The following is a 26,578-nucleotide window of genomic DNA, read 5'->3' as shown; positions in this document are numbered from 1 at the left end:
GCAGCACCTGCCCTGAAAAAAAAAAAAAAAGTGCCTGTTGATTCAAGGCAAATGCACAAGAGAAGATGCTCTGAATCACTCCTCATGGCAAGATGCCTCTGTTTCCAAACCCTAGGATCAGGTGGACAGAGGTTTTCGCCGTGAGAAGCGGCCCCAGCAGGCACTGCTGATGGAGCCATCCCCATGCCTGTCCAGATTGGGTGGCCTTTTGTCTCCTGCAGAACTGAGCAAAAAGTAGATGTACATTCCCATATGTGGTTTTCCTTCAGTCTTCTTTTCACATGTGTAAGATGAGTGTTGATCATCTTTTCTCTTCACGGGTGTAAGATGACAGTTGATCTACTGATGATGCTTATATCTTATAAGATATGGTATACAAGAAAGAAAATCATTTTTACAGCTACTTAACAAACACCCAAAAATATTTAGAAGATTACACTAAGACTGCCCTTTTGCTTCAACAACTAAGGAAAGAGACAACAGGCGATGCATTTTCCTAGTGACCCAGGAGCAGAAGGTGCCTGTGAAGCTGCCCACTGATGCACCCCACATTTCCAGCCCTGCAGACAGGTGTGCAGCTTCGTGTCCTGCTTGCACAGAGTGACAGCAAAGCCTTAGCTGCCCTGACCAGGCACCTGGTACCACAAGTACTGCACTGCACACCTGTGCTAAAGACAGAAGCAGCATATAAATAAAGCGGCCTCCTGCTGCTGCTGTTCATTAAGCTTGTATCTGTGCATGGCGTTTTGGACCTAAGCAAATCAACACCCCAGAGGCAAGCAGCAAGCAGCCCCCTTTTGAGGAATGTGCTCCTGTCCTCCCTTTCTGTTGCCCCAGTGCTAAAAATTGAACTTTGATTCCTTTGCCCTCTGTACCCTAAAAAACCCTCTGAGGCCCTGCAGACTCACACTGCTTGCTGTCTAGAGTTGCATGCAGCAGGGCATCAGCACAGCTGCATGCGCATTTATTAATCAAGAAGATTTGTGCAGCCAGGCAATGCCATTCACCTCGGATGATCTTTTTGGAAGCTGGCAGCTGAGAAACTATGTGAAGTGGCAATGTCAGTGGCTACCCATCATAGGACACAGTCAGGTTTTTGTTCTTTCACAGGAAACATGTTGCCAGGCTTGCCTTAAACAGAGATTCAATTCAGTATTATTATTATTTATTTATTTTTCCTATTTTACAGCCATATCTGAGACACTTCTTCCCTAAAGCAGTCAAAAAGTTTAATAGTTTACCAGATGGCATGAAGCAAAGCAATTAACAATATTCTAGATCAAGTTTTGATATCACCAGATAAGTGATAGTGACTATTGTAAGTACTGCTGAGGTCAAATGTTTTACAACAGAGGACAATAAAAATTACTGTCAATTCTTTTTATTTTAACATTAACCATTTTTTTTTTCACAATTGTCAGTAACAAAATCTGTTAATTTGTTGCTTTGGTCAATTACTAGTAATTTATTTAAATTTGAGTAATTATTCAGGGCACAAAGATGCACTTCTCTAAGTCAGTCTTATGCATGAGTACATTGCAATTTCCAGGGCCTGCTTTAACACCCAAAATTATTGTTTGCAAGGTTAAAACGGTTTTAGGATCAGAGATTCTCTGTTTGGGTTTGCAAAAAGGAAAACATGTAATTGACATTATTTATTCAATATAGAAATGTGAATCCTCTGCTCACACTAGAAAGAGTGCTCAATCCACAGGGTAACTTCCAGTCAAGGACTTGTCAGAAAAGCTGAAATTAACCTTTCTGTCCTTCTTAGTTCAGCTGCCTGACAGAGATGGGAAAACGTGTCTGTGTGCTGGATTTCCACCTGATGGTACTTAGGGCTGGGTCCAACTGCAAAGTGCCCAGGGTCACTGCACAGACAGAGGAGAAAGGGCTGAAACCTCCCAAACCCCTGCAGTGAGTTTGCTTCTTGAAAGGCAGTGAAGGTTTTGTGTATACAGTGAATTCCTCACTAATGTAAAAGGGAGACAAATCTCTCCACACCAGCTGCCTACATCCCATACAGGATTTGCAGAGGAGAAGAGTCTTTAACTATTTCTGGATGCTTTCAATATGTTTCCAACTCTGTTTTACCTGATAGGAGGTGAAAAGACATGACTAACTTCTCTGACCTACTTCTAGCAAAGGTTTTTGATGTGTTTTGTTGTTGTTGTGTTTGTATCAAAAGCTGGAGTTCAATGGCTCTAACTGGATACTTTATTCTGGCTGGTGTTTCTAGCAGGCTTTTCCTTATTCTCAGATCAGATTTTATTGTACTTATTTGCTTTTTAACTGTCTCCACTAATGGTCTTCTCTGATCTCCCAATATCTCTCTAATGGCTGCTCTGCTTCTAAAATCCTGTTCAGACTGCAGTCAGGTTCTGTGATCTCTAACCAACTCTCATGCTTCAAATGTACTATCATATTCAGATTGTAGTTATATCTTATGTGAGCTTTGATCTAATCTTGAATTACACCAGCAATCCACGAGCTGTGTACGAACTATTTTTCTATGGAGCTGGTAATCAGAGGAACAATTTTTTAGTATCACTGAAAGTGCATTGTAAAACCTGATGCATAAAAATGATCTGATATCCTGGTGGTGGTGAAGGGCACACAAAGAAACTTGATAACAGCTATGGCAGTGTACAGTATAGCCTGTTTCATGTGCTTTAACAAATGTGAGCAAAGTTCAGATCCTCACATAAAGCCGTATCTACTAGCTGGTGCGTACATTGTGTAATACCAACACTCACCCCTCCAAAGGTCAGGAAGCACTTACAATGCATATGGTATCTGACGTGTGAGTCTAGGCAAATCAGCAGGGTCCGCAAAACTAAGTATGGAATTAAGTCAATTTACTATGCCCTCAGAAACAGAGCAGTATGAGTTTGGTACACCTAAAACGTACAGGTTAAATGTTAAACCCACATCTGGTTTAACATCTCTCCTCATTTCCAGAGGCAAAGGCTGCACCACGACAGCTGCTCCTTGCCATCACCTACGCACCCGATGGGGTCTTTGCATGCATTTTGGTCAAAACCCTTGTAGATATCACCTGCTGGCAGCTATTTGGGCAGCTCCTTTCAGATGCAATCGAATGTTCCAAGCCACTTGCAATGCCACTTCGCCTCTATTTTGCTCCTTCTCTTGTGCAATAAAAGCACTACAGCTGCTACCTTGTCAGCTCCTCTCTTGCGGAGGTAAGCAGAAGTTGCTCCAGCAGCCTGAGCACAGTCTGGAGCCCTGAAAGCGTTAGTAGAACTAAATATCCTGATGCATTTATTTAATTTCAGCTTGTTGAAAGCATTTCAGAGCTCCTTTTGCTTGAAAGCAAACAAAGACATGCATATATATTTGAGATCACTATTTCTACAACCAGTGAACATATTTTATCTTGTAGTTATTAAAATAAAATACCTTTATAGGAAAATGAGTCATGAAGATAAATTAGAGAGAGGAAGAAAGACTTCATGTCTGTCTTAACACCAGCAGTTGAACTAACATCCATAATTAAAGACTAAGGTTAGAGAGCTAAAGAGATTGAAAATGAGCTTCCAACGTAATGTTTTTAGTTACACATACTAACTTTAACTTGAATCGCTTCTATTTGTGCAGTTAGCATGAGTCATATATCTGAAATTACGTTTCTCTCACATCTTATATTAAAAAAACAGGTGGGAATTGTAAATTTTTAAAGGCGTCAATAATACTTTGAGATCTGCTAGTACAGCCCCCGCCAGATGTTTATCGAGAGGTTGTCTGAAATCTGTTGGTGCCACTATAATGGAACGTAGCTAGGTATTAAATAAAGATACCTGAAAATAGTTTTTTTCTTTCAGAAAAGCTGTAAATAGGAGGGGGCTGAGTCCTCACAAAGAAAAATGAGCTTATCACACTTCATCTACTTCTTCCCAAAGTACTGTGTACACGTCTTTTAATACTAAGAAGCAGATTATCCTTGCTCTGCCTGCAGCCACATCAAAGAACTACTTCTTTGTGTGAGAGCTGCTTGGGAATATCAGCGTTCTCCCAATATACAGAGATTTTAGCTTTGTTTCACCCACTGGTGCAGCCTGCCCAGTGCTCATAATATGTTTCTTAAATTTTCAAGATCTACATCACTTAAAAATATTTGAAAATTTTGAAACTTATACAAAGAGGAAAATTTGGTACTGTTAAAAGATCAATAACCACCTTAGTCAGACTGTATAACCATTCAGGAAGGTTACTTTTACATTTTTTTAATAAGGTAATTCATTTTACTTTCCAAACTATTTTTTGAATCTTGGTGCCTCATATGCCTAGGTATGTTGTATTATAAAATGAAATGTGGATTTGGAAATATTTTACAAAATGAAGTTATTGGTGGTATCCTCTCACAGAAAGAAAACATATATTTGACTCTTTGTTGGCTAAAAATACCTAAAAACTGTAACTTTAAATCACAGTTTTGTGAAGACAAATTATCTTTTGGTGGCCTGAGGTAGTGAAACTTTATCCAGTGAGTATGTAAAAGTTTTCTTTGGGGGAACAGCAAACTTCATTGTGTGTGGCTGATGGCATTCCCCTGTAGGGCATATGTCTCAGTTTGTTATTCTGTTTCCTCTGTTGTAGAGTAGCTTTGAAATTTGGATGAATGTTTTAAATCTAATCTAGTAGATTTACTTAGGGACATCAAAGTCAACCTTTTCTTCATGGCTTTAAGAAGATTTCTGACATCCAGTCCCCTATTCTCCCCAACCCCACAAAAAGTTTCCAGGCCCTCAAATGCAGCACAGCTGCATGAATGATTCATTCTGCATCCAGCACTGCAGCAGGGACCAAGATCCCTGGAACAGTGCAGGAGATGGAAAGCAAATAATTAGGTCTAGTACAGATCTGTCACCAAAGAGCAGAAGCCTTGCCAGAGGTGAGGGCTGGCTAGAAGCCTCCCTTTCCCCACAGCCCTGTGGGCTCCTCCATGTCCCACTGCCACCACCTTGCACTTGGGACAGGCAGTGCACCAGAAGGTCTGCTGGGTGCTCAGGAATTGAGGGAGTGGGAAACATGAGTCAAGGAGAGGGTGAGCACTGAATTTTTAATGCCTGCATTTATTCTTCAGAAGGTTATGACTGTAAGGTAAAAAGAACTAATCAAATGTTAATAACCACGAGCGATGATAAATTGCTTCAAGATGCTTATTCATTGATTAAAGCATAGTGTGGTGCCTGAAATAGAGCTAGCCAGGAAGCATAAAGCCCCCATAATTGCTGAAAACATGCCAATAAAAATGAATAATGATGAATAAACATCACAGTCATCTTTGTGTACAAAAGCATTTTTCATACCAGTTAAGACTATTTTACCATATGAGATTGGTGATTGTTTCCTGATAGCTTTGAATATATGCCTGAGTAAGAAAGTGGACTTGAAAAGCTAAGGATATACATCACAGTCAATAAAAATGTTCATTAATACTCTACAACACCATTCACAGCTTGATTCTTACCAATTTTTACCAACCTCTAACACAATCTCTTTGCAAATTCCCTCTTGAGGTTACTCCAGTTGATCTACTTGGGAACATGTTTTCCCTCCTTCTGCTTTCATAAATCCCTTGGATAGACTTTGGTCTGGGGTTGTTTATTTGGATTTTCATTTGTTTCAGAGGAAAGTGCTCAAAAGCTTGAAGCGTTTTATAGAGCATCATTTCCTTTACTTTCCTATTCACATTGTACAGCATTGTATATTTACATGTGCTATATTAACATTCATCATTTCTGTTACTGATAAAATCCTTGGAAAAAAAAATAACAAATGACTCCGTAAACATCATTAGCACTGTAATCTAAGAACACAAATCTAGTGTGATATTATCTAAGATACTGTTCCAAAATGGAAAACTGTCCTTACAAAATACAGTCTCACCTACAGCTAAGGCTCGAAGTTACCACATATCCATGCATGTTGGTGCCCAGCTAATGGGCTCTCATCAGAACTACAAAGTCTGATGTATGGAAGAGTTTGGGTTATTTTTTGCAGTTTTTCGTGTTCCAGTTTGATGTCATCCAGAGAACGAACCATATAAGTGCCAGAATGAAAATGTGTGTAAATGTAGACTTAGGTGAATTGAGTTTTGCAAAAGGCTCTCATACTCTCTTGAGTTCATCTTTGTGCCTGCAGAACAGACTGTTAATCAACACAGATCATGAGTTAATGGCAAAAATTTGAGCTGGTGGTAATACTTAAGATGACAAGTTCTAGGATATTTCAGCTAACTCTGTTGATGTTGATAAGACACAGGAATTACATGGCTTTAGAAGTAGCTTAGTGTTGGTAATTATGATCTTAATGATAATTAGTATTCTAGTGATAATGCATTTTTTGCCTTATTGCACTAAGGTTCTTTGTATTTACATGTCAAATAACATTCATAAAACAAATAAAGTAATTATTTGAAGAATATTTGAAGAAAGGCACAAATTACATGGTGCAAGTGAATGTAGAATAGAGAATGTTTTCTATTTAGACAAAATCAATTTATTTTAATGCCAGCATATTTTTTTTTTTTTTTTGTGAAAGTCTGTGTTCCAGTATTCAAATGCATTGGCAAAATAGAACAGCAGTGAAATCAGGAAGAAATACACACTATGTATGTCTTCTCCAATGTTTATGACTGATTTTACTCATCTCTTGAGGTACCAAGAAGATGGAAAAATAACACTTGCCTGTGACTACTGATGGCATGACCTGAGAAGTTTGACTTCTGTGCATGAGTAGGCAAGACACACTTAGTACAATAAAGAACTCAATGACAACATTTATCTTTGGATATTTTTCTTCCTGATGTTTGACCAAGAAATTAATGCATCTTGGCTCATTCTTACATGAATGTTTTTTCGTTGTTGACATAGCTGTGATGTCAAGTGAAAGCCTTGCTTTGGTTGTTCCACTGTACTACTCAGCACCTTTTTTTTTTTTTTCCTGGTGAATGTGAAAAATCTGTGTCAGTCTTGTGACTTTATATACCTTCACATTAACAATCAAGCACATTCTGCAAACTCAGTAAATTATTACTACAACTCATTTACTGCAGCACACATAAGTAAACTAGACAGATTGCTGGGATACGATTTCAGCAACAGTAGTTTCCTATACTCACCCTCTGGAGTTGCACCCTGTTTGTTGTTGTTGTTGTTGTTGTTTGGTTTGGTTTTGTGGTGCATAAGGAATAGGGCCCATTGGTGAGCATTTCTTTATTGTTAATCTCTCTGATCTGAACAACAATTAACTTATTTCCTAATCAAATTTTATCAGGTTGGAATAAAATATCCTTTACTGTAAAGTTTTCAATTAATTTGTTTCCCATTGATTTCTGACCTCTTCCAGATTTATCTTTGAAAATGTGGTCATAAAATTTCTGAAAGGAGGATCACTCTCAATATGACACATCACCTGCTTCCTCTCCTGCTTCTTGCGTTTTCAGCAGGTCCTTAGCAAACCCTGATGGACCCTGCTGTCAGATTGGCAAGATACACTTGATCATCTCCCATTGGAGTCATCCTGGTCTCAGGCAAGGCTTCAGCATCTACTTCTTTTGTTTTGCTTTGCTTTGCTTGTTTGCTTGTTTTTTCTTTGCTTTGCTTCGTTTTGTTTTCAAATCCTAGATGTCTGCAGATCTACATATGTCGAGGTAGAAGTATTCCAAGGTCTCTATTATAGAGATGCTAAGTGCTTAGCAGATAGGCAGTTCTGACAGCAATTGCTATTCTTGGAGGCTGCTAATGCCTGAGGTAAATGCTGGTTGCCCCTTAGATAGGTTTTTCAATCTTTACTCCAAGGGTTGAGGCAACCCTGTCATGTGTATTTCATACTTTGATGTCAGCTCTCATCATTAGAGCTGCTCTAGGTAAATCCACTCGAAACTCTATTGCTCTTTAACAAGCCTGTTGCAGCTTCATTTAGCAACAGTGAATTTTTGCCAAGCTCATCTATCAGGTAATTATCTAGACACACAGAAGTTTCCTATTGTAATTGAAGAGGATGTTTTTGTTACTTTCCACCAAACTTGGCTTCTGGATTATGAGGAAGGTGCCTCTTGGCGATGCTTATTGTTTGGTAGATTGCCTGCGACCTGCTCAGTGGGGTCAGGGACAGCAGAGCTGCAAGAGGAGGTGTCCTTGGCAATCTCAAGAAGCAAAGGCATTTTTCCCAATAAGCACAACCAACTGTTGATGCATTACATTTTCTGTTTCGGAATATACATGTTGGGCTGTCCCCTTTTAGCTCGCCTTGGTAGGCAAGCAGCAGCAATGTCAGTGATGATGAACTCCTGTGTCAGTAGATGGTTTCCCCGAGAGCAGTAGGGGTTTTGCTGTTTGCTGGCTTTGCTACAGCATCTGCCACTTGCGTGTCTGTAGCAAGCACACCAAACTCAACTAGCCCTGCACAACTACCTGACTTTCCCAAGTACCTGCTTTTATTTTGGAAGGAGATTTATTATTCTGCCTCCCATATTCTTGATGCCCACGGGTCGGGGAGGGGCTGGCCCCGCCTTGAGGGCGGTGCGTTGGGGCGGCGCGGCCGTGCGCTCCCCGCGGAGCCGGAGCCGGAGCCGGAGCCGGAGCCGGCGGCGGCGCGGGGCGGGATGGAGGCGGTGGGGCCGGGCGGCAGCGGAGTGGCCGGGAGCTGCGACGTGGTGGTGGTCGGGGCCGGCATCTCAGGTGGGCACGGTGGGCGCTGAGCCCCGGCAGCGCTGCCCCGTGGGTGCCCGCCGGGGGCTCCGGGTGCAGAGAGGGGGATAAATGAAGGGGGAATATTCCGCGTGGAGGCGCGGGGGGCGTCCGCTCGTCGGGGAGAGGCCCTAGGGAAAAGTGGCTTAGGGGTGCAGGGTGGCGGTTGTGCGTCCCGAGGTGGATAGTGGGGTTCTTTCGGATGTTTTTGGGTAGCTCTCCGGGTACTGGGATTTGTGTCCCGCTGATACATACGGCAGAAAGGCGTCGGGGAGTACCTGTAAAGGCAGGCTGGGCTCTGGTGCCCTGAAACGAGCTGCTCTCTAGACAGCCAAGTTCCCCAAGTGCGACGGGCTCTTCACACTTTGCCAGGACGGTACATCCCAGAATACTCCCCAGATCTACTTTAACCCTGGTCCTCGTGCTTAAAAGAGAAGTCATTTCTCTTAGGGCACCCAATGGTACTGCAGGTGAGCCTGTTGCACAGTTGGGGAAAATCTGTGTTTGGTTCGTCCATCGGATAGATGCCATGTTAGCAGCTTTGGGCAGGTTTCAGGGAGTCCTGACTTCACTAGCGATTCAGAAAAAGTGAGTTATGTGACTGAGTGACTTCACTAATAATGCAAGCATTACTGCTACTGCTTTAGATGAAATTAGTTTTTGTTAGATTTGAGGAGGTTTCCTTTCCTTAACCTGCAATGAATTAATGCACAAAACAGGATGTTGCTTACTTAATTACATTTTTCAATTTCACAAAACAACTATTTTTTTTTCCTAATAATTATTTAAAAATGCAATAATGTATAAAATAATCTGTAGTATCCTCAAACAGAAGGAAAGGGTTTAGGCCCGAGGTTGGCTTGCTTTTTGGTTTTACCAGATGCCTGGGTATTCTCCTGCTAGCACAAGTCATTTGGTCTTCATCCTTAAGGTTCCTGTAAAGCACACGGTTCCCTTAGGGAATTACTGCCCATGCTGTGTGCAGCTGATAGTGATGTGATATTATAATGGTTTCTAAGGCTCCAAGAAGCCCTTTGTCCTCAGAGGGCACCGTGCTCCTCTGACTTTCTGATCTATTAGTAGTATTTTGGAAATTGTGTTGGGCATTTCATACTGGTATCTTGACTCACTAGTATGAGCATCAGTAAGTTACTTCAGAACACTTATTCCTTGGATTGAAGCCTACTGTCAAGTCTAAAATGGAGCCAAGCAGGAAATTTCAAGGCGTTGAAGTCCCTGAAAATTTGATGGTGGCATTAGGAGGACAAATCACAGCACTCTTGGGATACAGGAACATTTTTCTTGCCAGTGGAAACCCTTAATGTCATGCCAGTGGCATAGAAATTGGTGTTTACCTCTTACGAATTAGAACAGACACCAGCCTTAGAAAAATGAACAATAAATGCCTTATTTCATAATTAATCCATCTTTAATATGCAGTACCATTCATAGCTGTGCACAGTAATTCCTTTTAGCTCTTGGTCTGTTTTGCCTTGCACACAGCTTCTCTGCTGCTACTGTTTCTATACCAAGATGCCTACACCTCAGCTACATAAGAAGTGCTGATTTCTAGTCCTAACTTTTTTTTTCTAGAATTTTTGTTCTAGTGAAATAAATAGTAAAGCATGCTCCAGTATGGGCAAGGTTTCTGCCTCTATGGCTCTGTGATCCCAGTCTTGACTTGCTGCTGCTTATTCCTCTGAAGATACATTTGCAGTTGCTTCATCTAATGAAATTACTGTCTCTTCTGCTTCTGTTATATCTTAAATGCACATTACCCAATGCTTACAAGAAAGGATAGAAAATGTCGGGATAAGCCAGTTCTTTAACAGAAATACATGAAATGTGTATGAGGGATAAGCAGGCTGCTTGTTATATTGGGTGAGCTTCCCAGCGATGAGATTGTGACTTTTAAAAATATTTGTACAGTGCCGAGCAAAATGAAGCTCAGATCCTGACTGGCACCTCTGGAGGTATCTGTTCCTTGGAGCAAGGAACAGTCTTGAGAGCCAGTTTCTGTACAGCTGAATGCATTATTCTTGCCCATCCTCCTGGACTCTGTACACACATATCTGTATGTGGCCAGTGACAGGAGCACTGAATCGATTGCCTGTAGGAAAGCACAAGCTGGGGACCAGGGAAGCTTCTGCACAGAGTACTTCACTTCTTGCAAGAAGTTTGCTCTGGTGGCCTCTACCACTGAGATCTTTCTGCCATACTCTGTGGAGTCATGTTCAAACTGTCCAGACTGCCTGACCAAGTATGTTTGGACCCCAACAGGGAGGGAGCTGCAGAGCTTGGGCTAAATTCCCCTTTTTACATGGGCATGCACATTAAGTGTGGATGGTGGCCAGGAAGAGCCCCAGGAACATGTTTGTGTCATGCTTAATGGATAGTGTCTCCCTAATACAGTTAATGGTAATGACAACATTTTATACTCAAGCATCTTAAATAAACTGATACCTGAAATTAAAGACTTTCCTCGTACCCATGGGAATTTCCTATGCATATGCCTCAAACCTTGTTCAGATTTTGTGTTTATAGGATTTTCTAGTGAACTGAAGTTGCTGTTCAGTTTTGGATGAATTTCACAGTTTGCTCACACATTTTGTTTTAGGCTGTCGTTCCTTCATTTGCTAGGAAGCAAGCTGACAGCACGTGGCACACCATGGACACATCCGACTAATTGGCAGGGTTGTAACCCTGACATCCCATCAGACAGTCCTCTGCCACTTTGGTTAAGGGGTCACATTAGCTGGACTAGTAGATGCTCATCCTCTGTATGGACTAACTACTGTATTGACGGTTTCCAGAAGTTGTCCCTTTATGCAGCAAGTCACTGTCACACCTGACACATTGTCCCCATCCTAGCTCCCCTACTTGTTCCCCAAGCTAAAGCAAAAATTACAAGGAATTCATATTTCGGCTCCATATCCCTAGGATGGAGCACACTCCGTTGCTTTGATGTATGAGGTACGTTGTAAGGAGCTCCAGCATGCTCACTCACTCCTTGGGGTCTGCATGTTAAGGGCTGGACAGCACTGAGTGCTCCAAGAGCTTTTAGCGAACACTCAGATATTTCAGCTTTTAAGATCTAGAAAATGACCACAGCGTACATGTGATTTGTAATTCCTCAAAGTTTTCTAACTAACTTTATTGGGGCATATTTTCCCGTGGATAACAAAATGTGCTGTGTTGACTCAAAGGCTACCTCCTTGCCAAATTTCAAGTTGCTGCTAGAACTTCCAAAACAGGAAAACAAACAAACAAGATTTCAAAACCATACAAGAATGTTTGTTCCTAGAGATTTAGGAATAGCCAGCCAATTTTTACCAAGATTTTCCAGAAAGAAAAAAAAAAATAAAAGAATCAGCATGAGAACCACACCCTGAAAATTCAAGCTTAAATAGTTCAATATTTGGCAAAAAAAAGGGTCTAAGCAAAATATTCCAACTTTTTCAGTGGGAAGTTTGAGGTATATTCATACGCCAGCCTCTCTTCACACATGAATTTTAGACACTGGAAGTCCAGTTTATCAAAAAAAACGCATGGAGGATGAAGATTGATTGTCTCCGTAATGCAAACCAGATATGTCAGATATGGACAAATATAGAAAGGAGCAGGCAAGTCCAAGGGAACTTGTATACAGATATGTTTTGGAAGAATTTTCAGCACATTGTGTTATGAGAACAAGGCACAAGGGAAACACAGCTCTAATTGAAGCTTGTACTGAGGACGGTCACTCTTTGACATGGATAGTTCTTATCTCCGAACAAAAACACATTTGTTCGTAGCTAGAAACAAGAAGATCTCATGGCTAAAGAAAACAGATGCTTAGATTTGCCAGCCACATGCAGGAAACAGTAGTGTTTTCTGTTGCACTTAAGGAGAAGTCCAAGGGCCACAAACTGTAGGAGAAGCTGGGATGTAAAAATGATAGTAATTAGTCTTTATATTGAAGTAAAGCATACGATATGCCATTAGTTTGGTTATTTTTTCCCCTCCATGGAAGAGCGCTTTGCCTTGGCATCTCCTGCTCCACACTTTGTGATTGACAACCTTACTGCCTGAGCTACCTACGCGTTGGCTGTGGTCTCTGAGTGAAATACCGAATAACGAGGAGATGCAGATTTTTCCTTGCTTGCTATAGTGGCAGCACAACTTGTCTTGTATACTGCTCTGTTTATTTTGACAGCATGCCAACCTGCTGGTGGGTGGTGGTGTCAGATAAACTGTCAAACGCACAGTTACTGGTAGAAGATATAATCAGCTACACCTGTGTAAATCTGGAGTACTTTCCCATAGATTTTTTTTTCTAACACTACTTCTACGTTTACCCAGAATTTGACCTGTAGGACTGCAGTAGCTGCCCCCTAAGACATGTCCTGTGTTTCTCTCTTTATGTGCACCCTGTGCTGGGCTCTGGCTTGTTGGTCTTCTGCCACTTTCTGTATCTAACAGGAAAGCCAGCAGTTGGTGATAATATTGTCACTTGGTGCTAGAAATCCCTATAAGCCAGGTTTTTGGATGCAGAGATAAACAGCAATGTTTCAAAAGGCTCTCAGTTCCCCATGTACTGCTAGCAAGCTGAATGTCATTACGTGAAGAATTTACTGCAGGAACAAATCAATCAGACCCCCACGTAAAGTGTTAAGGGCGTTATAGACAATACTTGCAAATAAGCAGAAATGCCAGTTTACACTCCCTCTTTGTTTATAACATGTTCCAATGTTTTGCTACCAAAGATACAAAATCTTCTGACCATGGGGCAATGGGGCCTGGCTTTTTGTTTGTTTTTTTTGTTAAGACACTCCTTTGTGTTATGCTCCATAATAGATTTTTAGTTTTGGCCCAAACATAGTTGGGATATGTTCATTATATAGCCAAATATTATTTTCTTCATCTTCCTTCACATTCTTCATATGGTTTTCTATGGTAAATGCATCATTTATGAACATCATCTAACCCAGGTGGTAACCTGAGTCGTCACAGCTGGTTCTGTTACTGAATAAAGCATGTGCTGGTTTAGTTTCTGGTAAAAAATAATACATACACCACTGTGATTCGTTGGTTAGCAAATTCAGAGTTCCTAGGAGAGCCCTGTAAATCTATGGATCCTCCTTGAGGAGCAGATTTTGCACCATGCCTCCAGCTTAGCTGGAAGTTGTTGAAAGGTGGGGAAGAATATTCCTGTTAGCTAGGTAGCTCTGAAGTCTTAAGAGTATTATTTACTCCAGTGAGCAAAAGAAATAGCCAAGTTGTTAGGGCGTATCTCAAAATATCATAGTACAATGAGGATAGGGGTGGGACAGGTGTTGTGTCCTTCCCAGGAACACCAATGCTGATGTTCTTGGTATTTGTAGTAATGATGTTGTTCGTAGGGTCACAGCAATATTTTTTTTCACAAACTTATTTATCTGGTGATCACCGTTTAACTGATAAGAATTTATTCTGCATGCTGATCAATACACTTAGCAATAGTTAGAAAATGTGCATAAATTCCTTAGATGTTTCCATAAGCCAAGTAGTATTAAGCCATCAGCTTAATAACTGTTTAATTGGTGCTACTCATTTTCGTATGTAAGGTGAAGGAGCATGCTCCTATTTTAACTCCATGCTTGTACTACTTAACTTTTTTCTGCTTTTACTTTGGGATTACAGAGGAAGTTATACTGGGCCGAGGTGTTTACTGCAGCAGGCTTTGGACTTAAAAATCATAGTGGGTGTGTACGTAGGAGTGGAATTGTCCTCCAAATACAATTCCCTCTTCATGTCCACTGTGTTTCTGTTAACACTGTCTGTGAAAAACTGTCTTTGTACCCTCCAGGACAAGGTTTGCATCTGTTTAAAGCATTTATACAGTAGTGCCATTGAAACCAGTTAGAGTGGCTTGCTCTCATTCAGCAATGTACTCTGTAACAGAAAATATTTGGTCTTTTTTTGGTTGAAATCTTAGATCAATCAACTGGACTATGTTTGATGGGGGGAAGAAAGATGTATACAAAAATATTTATCTGGAAATGACAAACTAAATAAATGCACCATCATCCCCAGTGTCAACTGCACTATGACAAGGATTATGAAACAACGCATGGAAAGACAAAACAGTTTCTGACATTCAGAAAGTTAGTGTTGTTATGGTATTAGGCAACACTGAAAGGAGAAATTAATATAGACATGTGATCAGTGCTGTGCATTCTTGCTGTTCTGTGCAAATTTAAGGTATGTAATTTAATTAGTAAGTTCTTTTGTTTGTTTTCAGTGGGAAATTTAGGCCTTTCAAACTTTTAGTCTAAATAGGAAACCGGTTCCTTCGTTGTCAGCCTTCTGTGTGGTGTTGTCCATTAGTGACTTCTCTGGAGCCAGTCTGATGTAACTGAGTACATTCTGACTATATTTTAAAACTTACTTGAGTCCCACAGTACGCTAAAAAATGAATGAAAGCAAAATCTTGTAGGGGAGAAGTAGAAGAAAAGAAAGGAACGGAGATTTTACTCTACAGTCATGATAGAAATGTTTTGTATCTTTTATTGGCAGGTTCATGTTTACTTGGCAAAGAGACTTCTACTCTAATGAGAAATGATTCTGAGGTGACCATTGCCAGATTTAATTACTCAATTGTACTTGGGAAAATTTTCATTTTCCATCAGTGGAACAGTGAAAAACAATCACAGCGTTAGCGTGTCATTACAGTGGAACTTTAGTGAGGATATATTGACAATTGCCTTACTTTACTGATGTATATTAGAATAATGAGTGAAAAAGTTTAAAAATCATTCTGCTGTTAAGATCAAAAAAATGTTGAGACATTCCATAAAGATTTTGTCCTTACATGATTCAATTAAAGATTGCTAGAACAGCACAATAATGGGCTTGTAGACTTTCATATAATGTAATTATCTCACTTTATGTATAGTAGGGTGGATTACCAAGAATTTTAAGGAGGAATGTCATATTAGGTTGGTTATGGTAACATTGGATTCGTAACACCCCAACATTGGATGCATAAAAAGCAAATGCACTTTTTATAAGAAGCTAGCATCTAATACATCCAGAAAAACAGCAGACAGTTACCTTTTCTGTAGTAACTGTTAATTTTCTCTGTCATTATTTTAGTGTGCTCAATGGGACACATATGTAGAGGGCCTCAGTTTGAAGGTAAATGTCCCTGAAAAATGAAGCTTCTCTAATATGTTGAAACGCCTTGTGAACTCAGTAGTACTTTTCAGACTTTGTACCCATAGCATGATCTTCATCACCAGCTATACGAGTGTCCAGAGGTACTGTAACAGTTTTGCAAGGCTGTGCTGTAATGCAACTAATCTCACCGTCACTCAGGCTGCAGCTAATCCAGATAGAGTTTGCAGTGAAAAGTCATGACTTTTCATTGAGAAGACAGTGCCTGGTGGGAGACACACTGTGCTGTCCAGGATATCTGTGATGGAGCAGAGCACCCATGGCTCCTGTTCATACATAACGCAGGTGGGCCAGTCTTCAGTTCAAATATTTAATTGTTGCTCAGGTGATGCAAGTAATCTGAAGAGAATGGGGGCAGAATCTAAAACTTCTGGGCCTGCTGTTGTGATAGTCAGAAACGTTCTCTGTCTGGTGTGGTGGTACTTTTGTGTTTTCCGATTGTCACTACTTCCCTTCATCGCCCCTCGTTACCCTGCATGGGTACTGACCTTGCACGTTTTGGAGATGTTGAGCATCCATCATATAAAAAGTGCTGTCTCTTGGAAAGATGCTGGTGATTTTTGCTTCCCATCATGGTGTATCAGTGAATCTGTTTGATGTACTGGATTTAGAGGGCAGATTTTGAAAAATAGAATTACTATACTTTACCATACTATCATGTTTCCAATAAGGTAACTTTTTTTTTTTAACTCCCACCATTTGTGCTACAGTATCTGTTTATATGTGCTGTATCAACCCTGGTATTAAGGCAACTTGGAATTATTCTCATAAATGCTTCTCTTATAAATGCCTCCCTGTTTCGTAGGGAAACACTCCCCATACCATGTGGCTCGGCTGAGAGTCAAGCTCAAGTCTCTTAAGCCCCAGTTTTGTTCTCTACCTGTAGGGCTGAACTTTTCTCTCCTATAAGATACAGGCACACTATGTTGTATTTTCCATCTGGCTACATACAAAACCCAGTATTCTTCAGTATTACTGAGTTTCGGCCATGATGTATGCCTGGTACTCTGCAGATTGGCATAAATTCATCTTAAATTCTTCTTTTTTAAAAACAAAAAACAAAAAAAAACCTGTGCATCCAATGTTTTGATGCACTTGAAACCACTTCGCTTGATAGGATTATGACAATTTTCTGAAATGAAAGCAGCAGCAGTATGATCTGCGACAGCAGCAATTGCGGGCCCTTAACAGCACTGCAGAATCAATTGGAGAAGAGCTTTCTTGTACAGCGTCTTCAGACAGAGGGAGCTTGGTATGAGATTGCCATAGAAACCCTTGTGGAGGATGTATAAGTCATCTTGCTTTGTTTATTCTGATCTAATAACAAGTGAATTTCTCCAGCCAGATACTTCAAATGAGGCATGGTTTTGGCAGGCTCTTTTCATCTTACTTAGGCAGACAGTATTTCTAACTCATAGAAGGAGAGTGGTATGTGGAAGGAACATGGCCAGTGATCTGGGTGGCTTGCAGCTTTATCTCTAGGCCACACTCGAAGGAGGTGGAGGACACAGTGAGGCACAACACCAGGCTCAGATACTGGAAGCCACGGTGTGGATGGGAAGGTGAGGAGGACGTCTCCAAGCGTGGTGTGATGAGAGGGGACAGGCTGTGAACCTGTGTGAGGTGGCAGTGATAGGCATGTCTGTGCTGCTGTCCTACAGGCATACACAAATGCATCATGAAATACCTTGCTTGAGTCCTGGCTGTGGCGTGAGATGTCATAGCCCATTGCTCGGCGTGGTCTGGTGTGCCATGGTTGTAGGACAAGGTGGATATCCACAGTGTGACAGGATATTGTGGCTGTTTTCAGAGCACATGTGTAGCAGGGGGGCACAGAAATCTATTTTGAGGCTAATTATGCCCATGTATCAAAAGCACACGGGCTTTGTGACCTGTGGGATGCTTAAGACATGCTTGTGGAAGCATCTCTACCCAGTACACTTTGGTTCAAACCAGAATGGAGCTGAAAAGTTCAACAGACAGCTTCATGTAGATACTCTGTGTGTGTGTTCTTGCTAGTCTTCCATTTTCAAACAAAATTGTATCTAGGCTTTAAACAAATAATTGCATAGTAACAATTTTCAGTCGACGTATTTTGCTTGTCCCCTACTATTTCTGCCCAACACCCATTCCCTGCCTTTTTTGGTGGTTTTATTCTATTGGGAAAACAAAACTATTTTCATCTTATATTGCTCTTTTTTTTTTTTGGTATAAATATGCATAATTTTAAATTCGACCTTCCAGGTCTCATCTTTAACTTTAAGATCTGTAATGTTAGGAAGATTAAAACAATAACCACCTCTCTTTATGCTGTATCATTGACCTTTCAAGTTTTGTAAACCTGAATTTACAAATTGGCACTGTTTTTTTCTCAGTCAGGCCCTCTGTCAATTGACGTTATGTCATTGCTGTCCTGGTGTATGTCTTGCCCTTTCCTCTATAGCTCTGAAGCCTTTTTTTGGATCAGTCTACAGTGACACTTGGGTTCAACAATAATGAATCTAAAAATCTGTATGGCTGGAGTGCAAGAAGTACAGTTGAAGATGCAAACAAAATAGAGAACGTCAGTCATATTACCGCATGTTGTTCATTCCTTAGCTGCCCTTCTTTATTAGAACACATGATTTAATTAAGGTACAAACCAGCATTAAGGTTAACTTCCAATCCAGTCCAGTGAAACTATTATTCTTCCTAAACAAGCTGTGGCATGGATATTGCTATTGTATATAGCACAAAATGAGAGATAAGGTTATCAGTCTTTGACACTAATGGGTTTAGAGGATTATACAATCCTTTCTTCAAACCTAGGACAGATTTTTTTCCACTTCGTGTTACTTACTACGTGTATTTTCAGAAGACATAATATCTATTCAATATCTATCTATTTAAACTTTCTTATAAGAGAATTATCATTCATGTTGGAGTGTCCAATGGTATTTACAAAGAACAGAGAAATTCCACCTTGTGTTTTGTATATGTAGGAAATCTACGTTTTTGTGACATTTTTTTTCTCATAAGAAAATATGTGTTCATAAGAAAATGCTGTAGTTTGTGTTTCCAGCATTATATGCTTGTGTTTTCTATGATTATGCTGAGGATGAGAACACTCACCAAAAGGATTAAAGAATTAACTATAACTAACTGTGTTGTCTGTAGTCTTTCACGCAGAAAAAAAGTCAAAAGCCATTGAAAGAAATTAGAACAAGGATGTTCATTCCTACTGAGAAATGGCTAGAATTTTTAAAATTTCAAACATTAAATAGATGTAAGAATTAAGTACGCTTTTACTCCAGCAACAACACAAAGAATATGATAAAAGGACATGAAGTCATCTTTTGGTGAGCACTGAAATCATATATATCATTTTTGTCAGTGTAAGACAGAACTTCCTCTGTTCTGGTTTCTAGTGAGTGCTGTTCAACTTCCACATTAAAAGTTCATGTGCACAGAAGTTTATGGGCTACTCTGTATTGTCCTCAGAATAAATGAGTACACTTAGCACTGCGCGGCACCTTAGAATGATTCTTCTCATTTGACCTTTTAAGACTTGCATTCTTTGTGGGTTCATGAACGGTTGCTTTTAATCACATTTTGAAGTAGTGTAATAAACATGAATATAATATTATTATTCCTTACTGCAGGGTATCTTGGAAGTTCTGATCAATAAGACTGGCTTTTGTATACTTAAGGAGGGGAAACAACTCCAGAGAAACAATGCTTCAGTGCCAAATTGGCCTGCAGGACAATGGGATAATCTGATTTCACAAACTCATGATTGCTTTTTACAATTTCATTTCGCATTTGTCAAAAGTAAAGAGGTCTCCTGTCCTATTGAATTTTCAGTTTTCTCTAGCGTTTCCATCACTAAGTCCCATAATTAGATGATTTTTGCTGAGACGGTAATTCCTTTTATAAAGTATCTATATACAGGCTATTTGATTGCCATGGTCAAACTCCATTGCTTAAAATTAATCTTGACAGTGAGGCAGACTTTCTTTCTGCATATGAATGAAGACAATGGGTGGCAATAAAGTGGAGAGTTGAGGAGTGAGAGAAGAAATCGGAAGCCTACTTTGCTGTATTTAGTATATTATTATTTCTGTCACTTTAGCCATGCAAGCCCCTCAAGGTGGATTCTACCTTTTCTCTGCACTGCACAAATGAAGAATAAGATGCATGCTCTTAATAACCAAGATTTTGCTTTCTTTAAAATGCCAAAATGCTAGCCCAAAGGAGGAAACTTCAGTCTGTGGAATGCTATTTATGCAGATGCAACTAGGCAGAAGTCACATGATTTCTGTGATAAGGAACCATGAAAAGTTTCAGAATTCTCTCAGGAGTTTTTGAAAACAGTATTAAAATCTCTGACCATGAAGCTTTGGTTCAGTTTTTGAGCATTGTGATTGATTGCTGCCACTTGCTTTAAAGCGCTCTTTCTCTTTTTCTGTTAGGTTTGTCAGCTGCCAAGTTGCTGTCTGAGTCTGGGCTAAGTGTGGTGGTTCTTGAAGCCCGGAACAGAGTTGGAGGAAGGACATTCACTATCAGGGTAAGTGCTTCCTTAAAGATCATCTAGTCTACTCCCCTGACATGGGCAGGGACATCTTTCACTAGATCAGGTTGCCCAAAGCCCCATCCAACCTGACCTGGAACACTTCCAGGGATGGGCATGCACGCCTTCTCTGGGCAACCTGTGCCAGTGCCTCACCACCCTCACAGTAAAGAATTTCTCTTTATATCTAATCTAAATCTTTAGATGTCCTATCAGTACACATCCTGGTAAAGAGTCCCTCCCCATCTTCCTTATAAGCCCACCTTTAAGTATTGAAAGGCTGCACTAAGGTCTCCCTGGATCCTTCTCTTCATGCTGAACAACCCCATCTCTCTCAGCATGTCTTCATAGGAGAGGTGCTCCAGCCCTCTGATGATCTTCATTGCCCTCCCCTGGACCCACTCCAACAGGTCCATGTCTTTCATGTGCTGGTGTCCCCAGAGCTGAACGCAGCACTCCAGGTGGGGTCTCACGAGAGCAGAGTAGAGGGGCAGAATCACCTCCCTCAGTCTGCTGGCCATGCTGCTTTTGATGTGACCCAGGATACGGTTGGCTTTCTGGGCTGCAAGCATGCACTGCTGTCTCATGTCCAATTTCTTCATCTGTGAGTATCCCCAGGTCTTTCTCTGCAGGGCTGCTCTGAAGCCATTCATCCCCCAGTCTGTGTGGATAGCAGAGTTGCCCTGACCCAAGTGCAGGGCCTTGCACTTGGCCTTGTTCAAGTCCATGAGGTTCACATGGGCCCACCTCTCAAGCCCATCTAGGTCCCTCTGGACGGCATTCCTTCTTACCATATCAACTGCACCACTCAGCTTGGTGTTGTCCACAAACTTGCTGAGGTTGCACCCAATCTATGCAAATCGATGTTTTTAATAAAGATATTAAACATTACCAGTCCCATTATGGAACATACTGGAGAAAATCCAACAAAGGGCCACCACTAAAATGATGCCATTAAAAAGACAATGAAAGAAACAATGAGTCACCTGAGGCACAGGGTAATGTAATACAGATATTCCCTCTGCTTCCTAGCCTAAAAATGGGAGAGATTTAAATTAAGTCAGATGCCATTGCTTGGTAACCAGAGATAAACAGGGGTGTTTTAGTAGAAATCATTGTACGTGAGATATAAACAGCATTCCTCTGTGATACTGAAAATGCCTAGCTTGAACTGGTCACTATAAACAGTGTTAAAAAGTTAGCTATCTGCACAAGTGTTACTGTCTTGGGCAATCAGCCTGCTTGTAATAGTATGTGTCTCAAACTTGCTTTCTTTCCACTTTCCAAGTGAGCATGATGCTGGTCTGAGTGGTGTGTGGGGTTTCTTTGCTGGCGGGCGTGGCTGGATGCTGATAGCCCAAGTGCAGCGGGCTGGACCCAGGGTGTGCCCTGCTGGAAAGGAGCTTACTCCCTTTGAATACTGCATTGCTGTGCTCAGCATCTACAGTATTAAATCTAAGCAGGTATCTGCAGAGACAGGGAAAACAAGCATTGGTGCTGGAGATGGTTTCAACTTGAGAAGGGTTTTGTGAAGACAAGAAAAGTATCGTGAGCTCTGAGAAAGTGGTGTTAGATTTTTAACCAAGGTATTTAGTTGGATATTTCTTCATATTTGCGTGTCTTTTGTGTGACTACAAAGCCAAAACTGGTAAGTATAGGGAGATTTAAACAAGAGTTAAACCCACGTGCAGTGGAGTGAAGACACCGTGATCTCTTGTGTCTGTTGTTGCAGAGCTCAGCACTGCCTATGTTTAGGCCAGTCAGAATGCCTTGTCTCCCGTTCACTTGGATGCAGTGCTATTCACCATGGAATAATTCTTCCTAATTCTAGGTATTTACATTGAGGAGTTTCACACAGAGTTCTTGATTCCTGTGTTATTTCTTTTGACAGAATAAGCAAGTTAATTACGTAGATGTTGGTGGAGCATATGTGGGACCTACCCAAAATCGGATTCTCCGTCTAGCAAAGGAGCTGGGTATTGAGACCTATAAAGTGAATATAGATGGCTATGCCATCCATTACAAGGGGGTAAGTGTTACATCTTTCATGTTCAGACACCTAAACATAACACTAAATTTTGGAAACTGCTGGCAGTCATTCAAGGGGTTTCATTTAGAGCTCACTTTTGGGAATTCAGGAAGCACCTGTTTGAAGTGTTGTTACTCTGTTACAATTTATTGGCAATTAGATCAATGATCCTTGTTTTCTTTTGAAAAGTCCTAAAAAATGAGAAAATTCTAGTTCTGAAATATAAGCCCAATCTAAATACAGAAAAAAATATAATTCTGTTGGATAATATTAAATTACAACATTAGACAACAGTATTATGGGACCAGCCTGGAGTATTACAAAGTACTTGGTCCACTTATGTAGCTAGCTTCACATGAGATCCCAGTCCCTTACAGTGGGATTCATCTTGCTAAAAATTGGATGTCTAGAAGTTGGAAATTGGATTTGAGACTTGTTGAGATTCTCTAGCTAATGGTAAGGAACAGGCACCTCCCAAGGCTCACCATAAACTTTGTGTCTGAGATGTGGCACAGAGGGAGCTCAGACGGCTGCTTCTGAGTAGACAACTAGCATGCAAGTGGCTATGTGGTGGATCCTTAACTGATTTAATTTTTATCATCTTTCTGCTTTTTTTTTTTTTTTTTTTTTTACTATAATTAGAACAATGTGCTCATGCTGGATGGTTTTATGATCTGGTTCTAAGTAATTTCTCTTTACTGTGAAGATTCATACCATGCTTGTAAAATAGTCACATCTTAAATAATTGCATAGCTTCTCCACAATACTCAAAAAATAAACTGCACCACCTGGTGTAAAATTGGTGTGGTTCTACAGCAAGGGAGCTGGGCTGATTTTACCAGCTGTATGTTTGGCCCACTGTATTTAATTTAAGCTCAAACATGGAACTGTTAGCTTCTTAAAAGGCACTTATCTTCTGTGTGTTAAATAAAAGGCTCTAATGGGTTACATGAATTTGAGCCCTTAATCCATTTTGACAGTGAAGCTACAGCTTTTTTTGTCCCTTATTACATTATGCATGTCCTTGCTAATGACCATGTAATTTCGTAAGTTTTCTTTGAAGTGGAAGCATGTTCCTAAGCAAGAGGCAGAATTACAGGCTGTTCAGCTGGATCACAGGCTGTGGATCAATTCTAGATTTGGCATTGTGGTCTTGCTGAGCAAACCAGTATCCTCAAAGGAGGCATAGTTGTTGGAACAGGGGATCAGCAAAGGGACTCCCTTAAGCACTGAATAAATAATAATTATGCTTTTACTGCAGTCGGTTTCATTCCTCCCACATTATTTTCCCATGGATTACAGGCCTTTTGTTTTCCATTCTTTCCCTAAGGTTTTTCACTGCTTTTTCTCCTTACTCTTTCCTTGAGAATTCATGTAGTCAGCGTGTCCTTTGTTTTAAGGATCTGTTGCTAAGTCCTCTTTTAAATCCCACTTCTTCTTGGAACCTATTGAAAACAAACTGTGCAGCCCAGGCTGTTGGCTAGGTTGATGAGTGCTCAGTGATCTTAGGACTTGTACATTTTGCCTGCCTGCTACATACTGTTGTCATGCTTTGACGGTGCCCAGGTGGAGATATGTGCTTTCCTGGCTATATGTGCACCTCTCATATTCATTAGAGGCACTTTGGAACCAGAAGTAGTATTTTCTAGGTGATAAAAGATGTGTTAGTGAAGAAATTGTTTGATATTAAAGGACTGTCACTCCAGAAATTAAATATTAATCTAGAATAGGGACGTGTTCAGCTTCTTGGACACTGTTGGCTGTGGGCCAGCTGCTGCCTTTCAAGTTTGAAGAGTGTGACTGAAAACTTCTCCTCTCGTGTCTCATTCGCTGTTTCTGCCCCTTAGCGGCTGTCCGGCACTGTGGAGCCAGGGGCAGACGGGAAGGTCTCATCCTAAGGGCATATCTCTGAACTCTGTGACTCCGCAGCAGTTTTGTCGGATGTGAGAGGGAGAGTTGTGTTGAGGAATGGCTAAACATGGCTTTAGATGTTGTTGTGATAGTCGTTCATTCAATTGTATGCAATCCCCAGCATCTCCAGATTAAGAGATTTTTTGGTCACTTGTTTACCAGCCTGGTCTGGCTCAGTTTGGCTCTTTCTGCAGGTTTTCAGGATACAGCTCGGGCTGGGTTAGAAGAAAGTAGGGAAGCCTTATTCTACAAGCGGAAGCAGCCCAGGGAAAGTGGAAATCTCCTGGGGGATTTCATGAGCTGCTCTGCTCTGAAAGGAATTTTTCCCATATGTATGTGGAAAAATCCCACATGCGGCATGCTTTAGAAATTGTATTGCTTCGTGTGGGCAGGTTTCTTCTGTAGTCACAGTTTATTTGAAGATTGAAATATGTAATTATTGTTTATCTTTTTTTTGTCTGTTTGTTCATTCTCTCCCATTGGTTAACATGGAAACATGGACTGCTTTGATATCAATCAGGAACTTGTTTGTATCCTGTCACGGTAAATCTGTAACTTCTAACTGTAGATTTTCTTGCGAGCCCCAGACTTTCTTTCCAGCCTGACTGCTCCGTGGCTGCTCTCCCATAGATCATAAACAGCATTTCTGGACTAAGAAAAGGCAAATGTGCAGCAGTTGTCCCTTTCCAGAGGGGCAGATAGCTTTTTATTTTTACAGAGGTCCTTGAAGCTCACGCCGTGCTCCATTTTCACTTTCTCTTTAGCAGAAGACATTAGAAAATAAAGGCATTCATGCCTTGGTGTAGTATTAAACTTCTCGAATAACTGCAGTCCTCTAGTGCTTGGCTGCAGCACTCAGCTCCAGTGTACATACCACTAGTAAATAAGAACTGGTTTTGCTTATTTGTTTGCTTACCATTTTCAGAGCAAGGCAACACAAGACAAAAGAATTTTCGTACATAGTGCTTCACATTTGCCATCTAGCCTTCTATTTCCTTCCGTTAGCCTTAACATTAGGAGGTTAGCGTGCAGCAGATAAGTCTGTGCAGATCACTGTAAATCTGTAGTTCAGACACGGGAACTGCAGGCAGTCCCTGGCACTGCAAAGCTTGCAAGGTTAGGAAGCACTGAGCAGGGAGGGATGCGTGCTGGAGGGCTCACACCGTAAGGAGCTGTTGCTCCAGCTGGGCATGTTGTGCATGGCCCAAGGGCTAGAGCAGTCCTGCTCTTGGGGCACAAGAACTGCTCCTGTGCTCCTGACTCATAGTTTCAGCACAGGGGGCAGGAGCCACGTTTGCTTTTCTCCAGCTGGCAAAATTGTCTGTTCTTGGCGTGGTGTCACAGCTTGGGCTGTGTTCCTGTGGTGATGACTACAAGATGCAACTTAGCCCTGGGCGGAGAGATGGACCTTGCAGAGCACGGCATCTCTCTGCGGCCTTCTTTCTAGCCATTGAACTGTGATGCCTGGGCATATCATTTCCTTTGGATTGCTGTGGTGTACCTAATCCGGGCAGGCAGCAGGACGCAAATCTGAGGTCCACAGGAAAGTGTTCAACATGCCAGGAAATGGAAGAAAAATTAGATAAACTCTGTGGGTCAGCCAAGCAGCCTTGTGTTAGCTTGCAAACAAAGCCAGGAGTAAACTCTGTGGGTCAGCCAAGCAGCCTTGTGTTAGCTTGCGAACAAAGCCAGGAGGTTATTTGCCTTTTAGTTAAGAAAACAGTAGTTGTTAAATAATCCACCCAGAACATTATAAACTTGTTTAAAAATGGACTATTGCAAGATCTTGCCTGCCTGCAGTGAGCTTCTCTGTGAAGCATGCAGCCAGAGCTCCTTTGCCTCGTAGGGAGCCAATATTAAAAACCAATGAATAATTTACCAGCCCCATGTCAGCTGGGCTGGATTTAGTCCCTTCTGTGGAAGTACTTGTGCAAGAGAGAGGGCTGAAAAACTGATATGACTAAGGCAGTCAGTCTGTCCGGTGGACAACGGGGACTTCTCTGCTGGAATTTCTTAGATTGGGATTTTTGTCTGATCTGCTCCAACCTGTTACAGATCCAGACCCCTGCACAAGGAGATACCGTGCCTATGAACTATTTCAGGCTATATAAATTCTGTCTTAGCCACTTCCAGGTCTGCTGGCATTGTATTTTTCAAGGGTTTCCTTCCCTTGGTCTT

General features: G+C 41.1%; 1 protein-coding gene across 1 annotated transcript in view; it reads left to right on the top strand.

The window, feature by feature from the left end:
* The first annotated feature begins 8,618 nt into the window (after positions 1-8,618).
* LOC118245697 (amine oxidase [flavin-containing] A-like) overlaps positions 8,619-26,578 on the top strand; it is a 37,278-nt gene continuing 19,318 nt past the window's right edge. Inside the window, 3 exon segments of the mRNA XM_035542111.2 lie at positions 8,619-8,705; positions 20,363-20,457; positions 22,352-22,489. Of these exon segments, the coding sequence (XP_035398004.2) occupies positions 8,630-8,705; positions 20,363-20,457; positions 22,352-22,489 (309 nt within the window). The 5' untranslated portion in view covers positions 8,619-8,629.

This window comes from Cygnus atratus, chromosome 1, assembly GCF_013377495.2.
Source record: "Cygnus atratus isolate AKBS03 ecotype Queensland, Australia chromosome 1, CAtr_DNAZoo_HiC_assembly, whole genome shotgun sequence".
Classification (NCBI taxonomy): Eukaryota; Metazoa; Chordata; class Aves; order Anseriformes; family Anatidae; genus Cygnus; species Cygnus atratus.
This window is presented reverse-complemented; position numbering and strand designations above follow the sequence as displayed.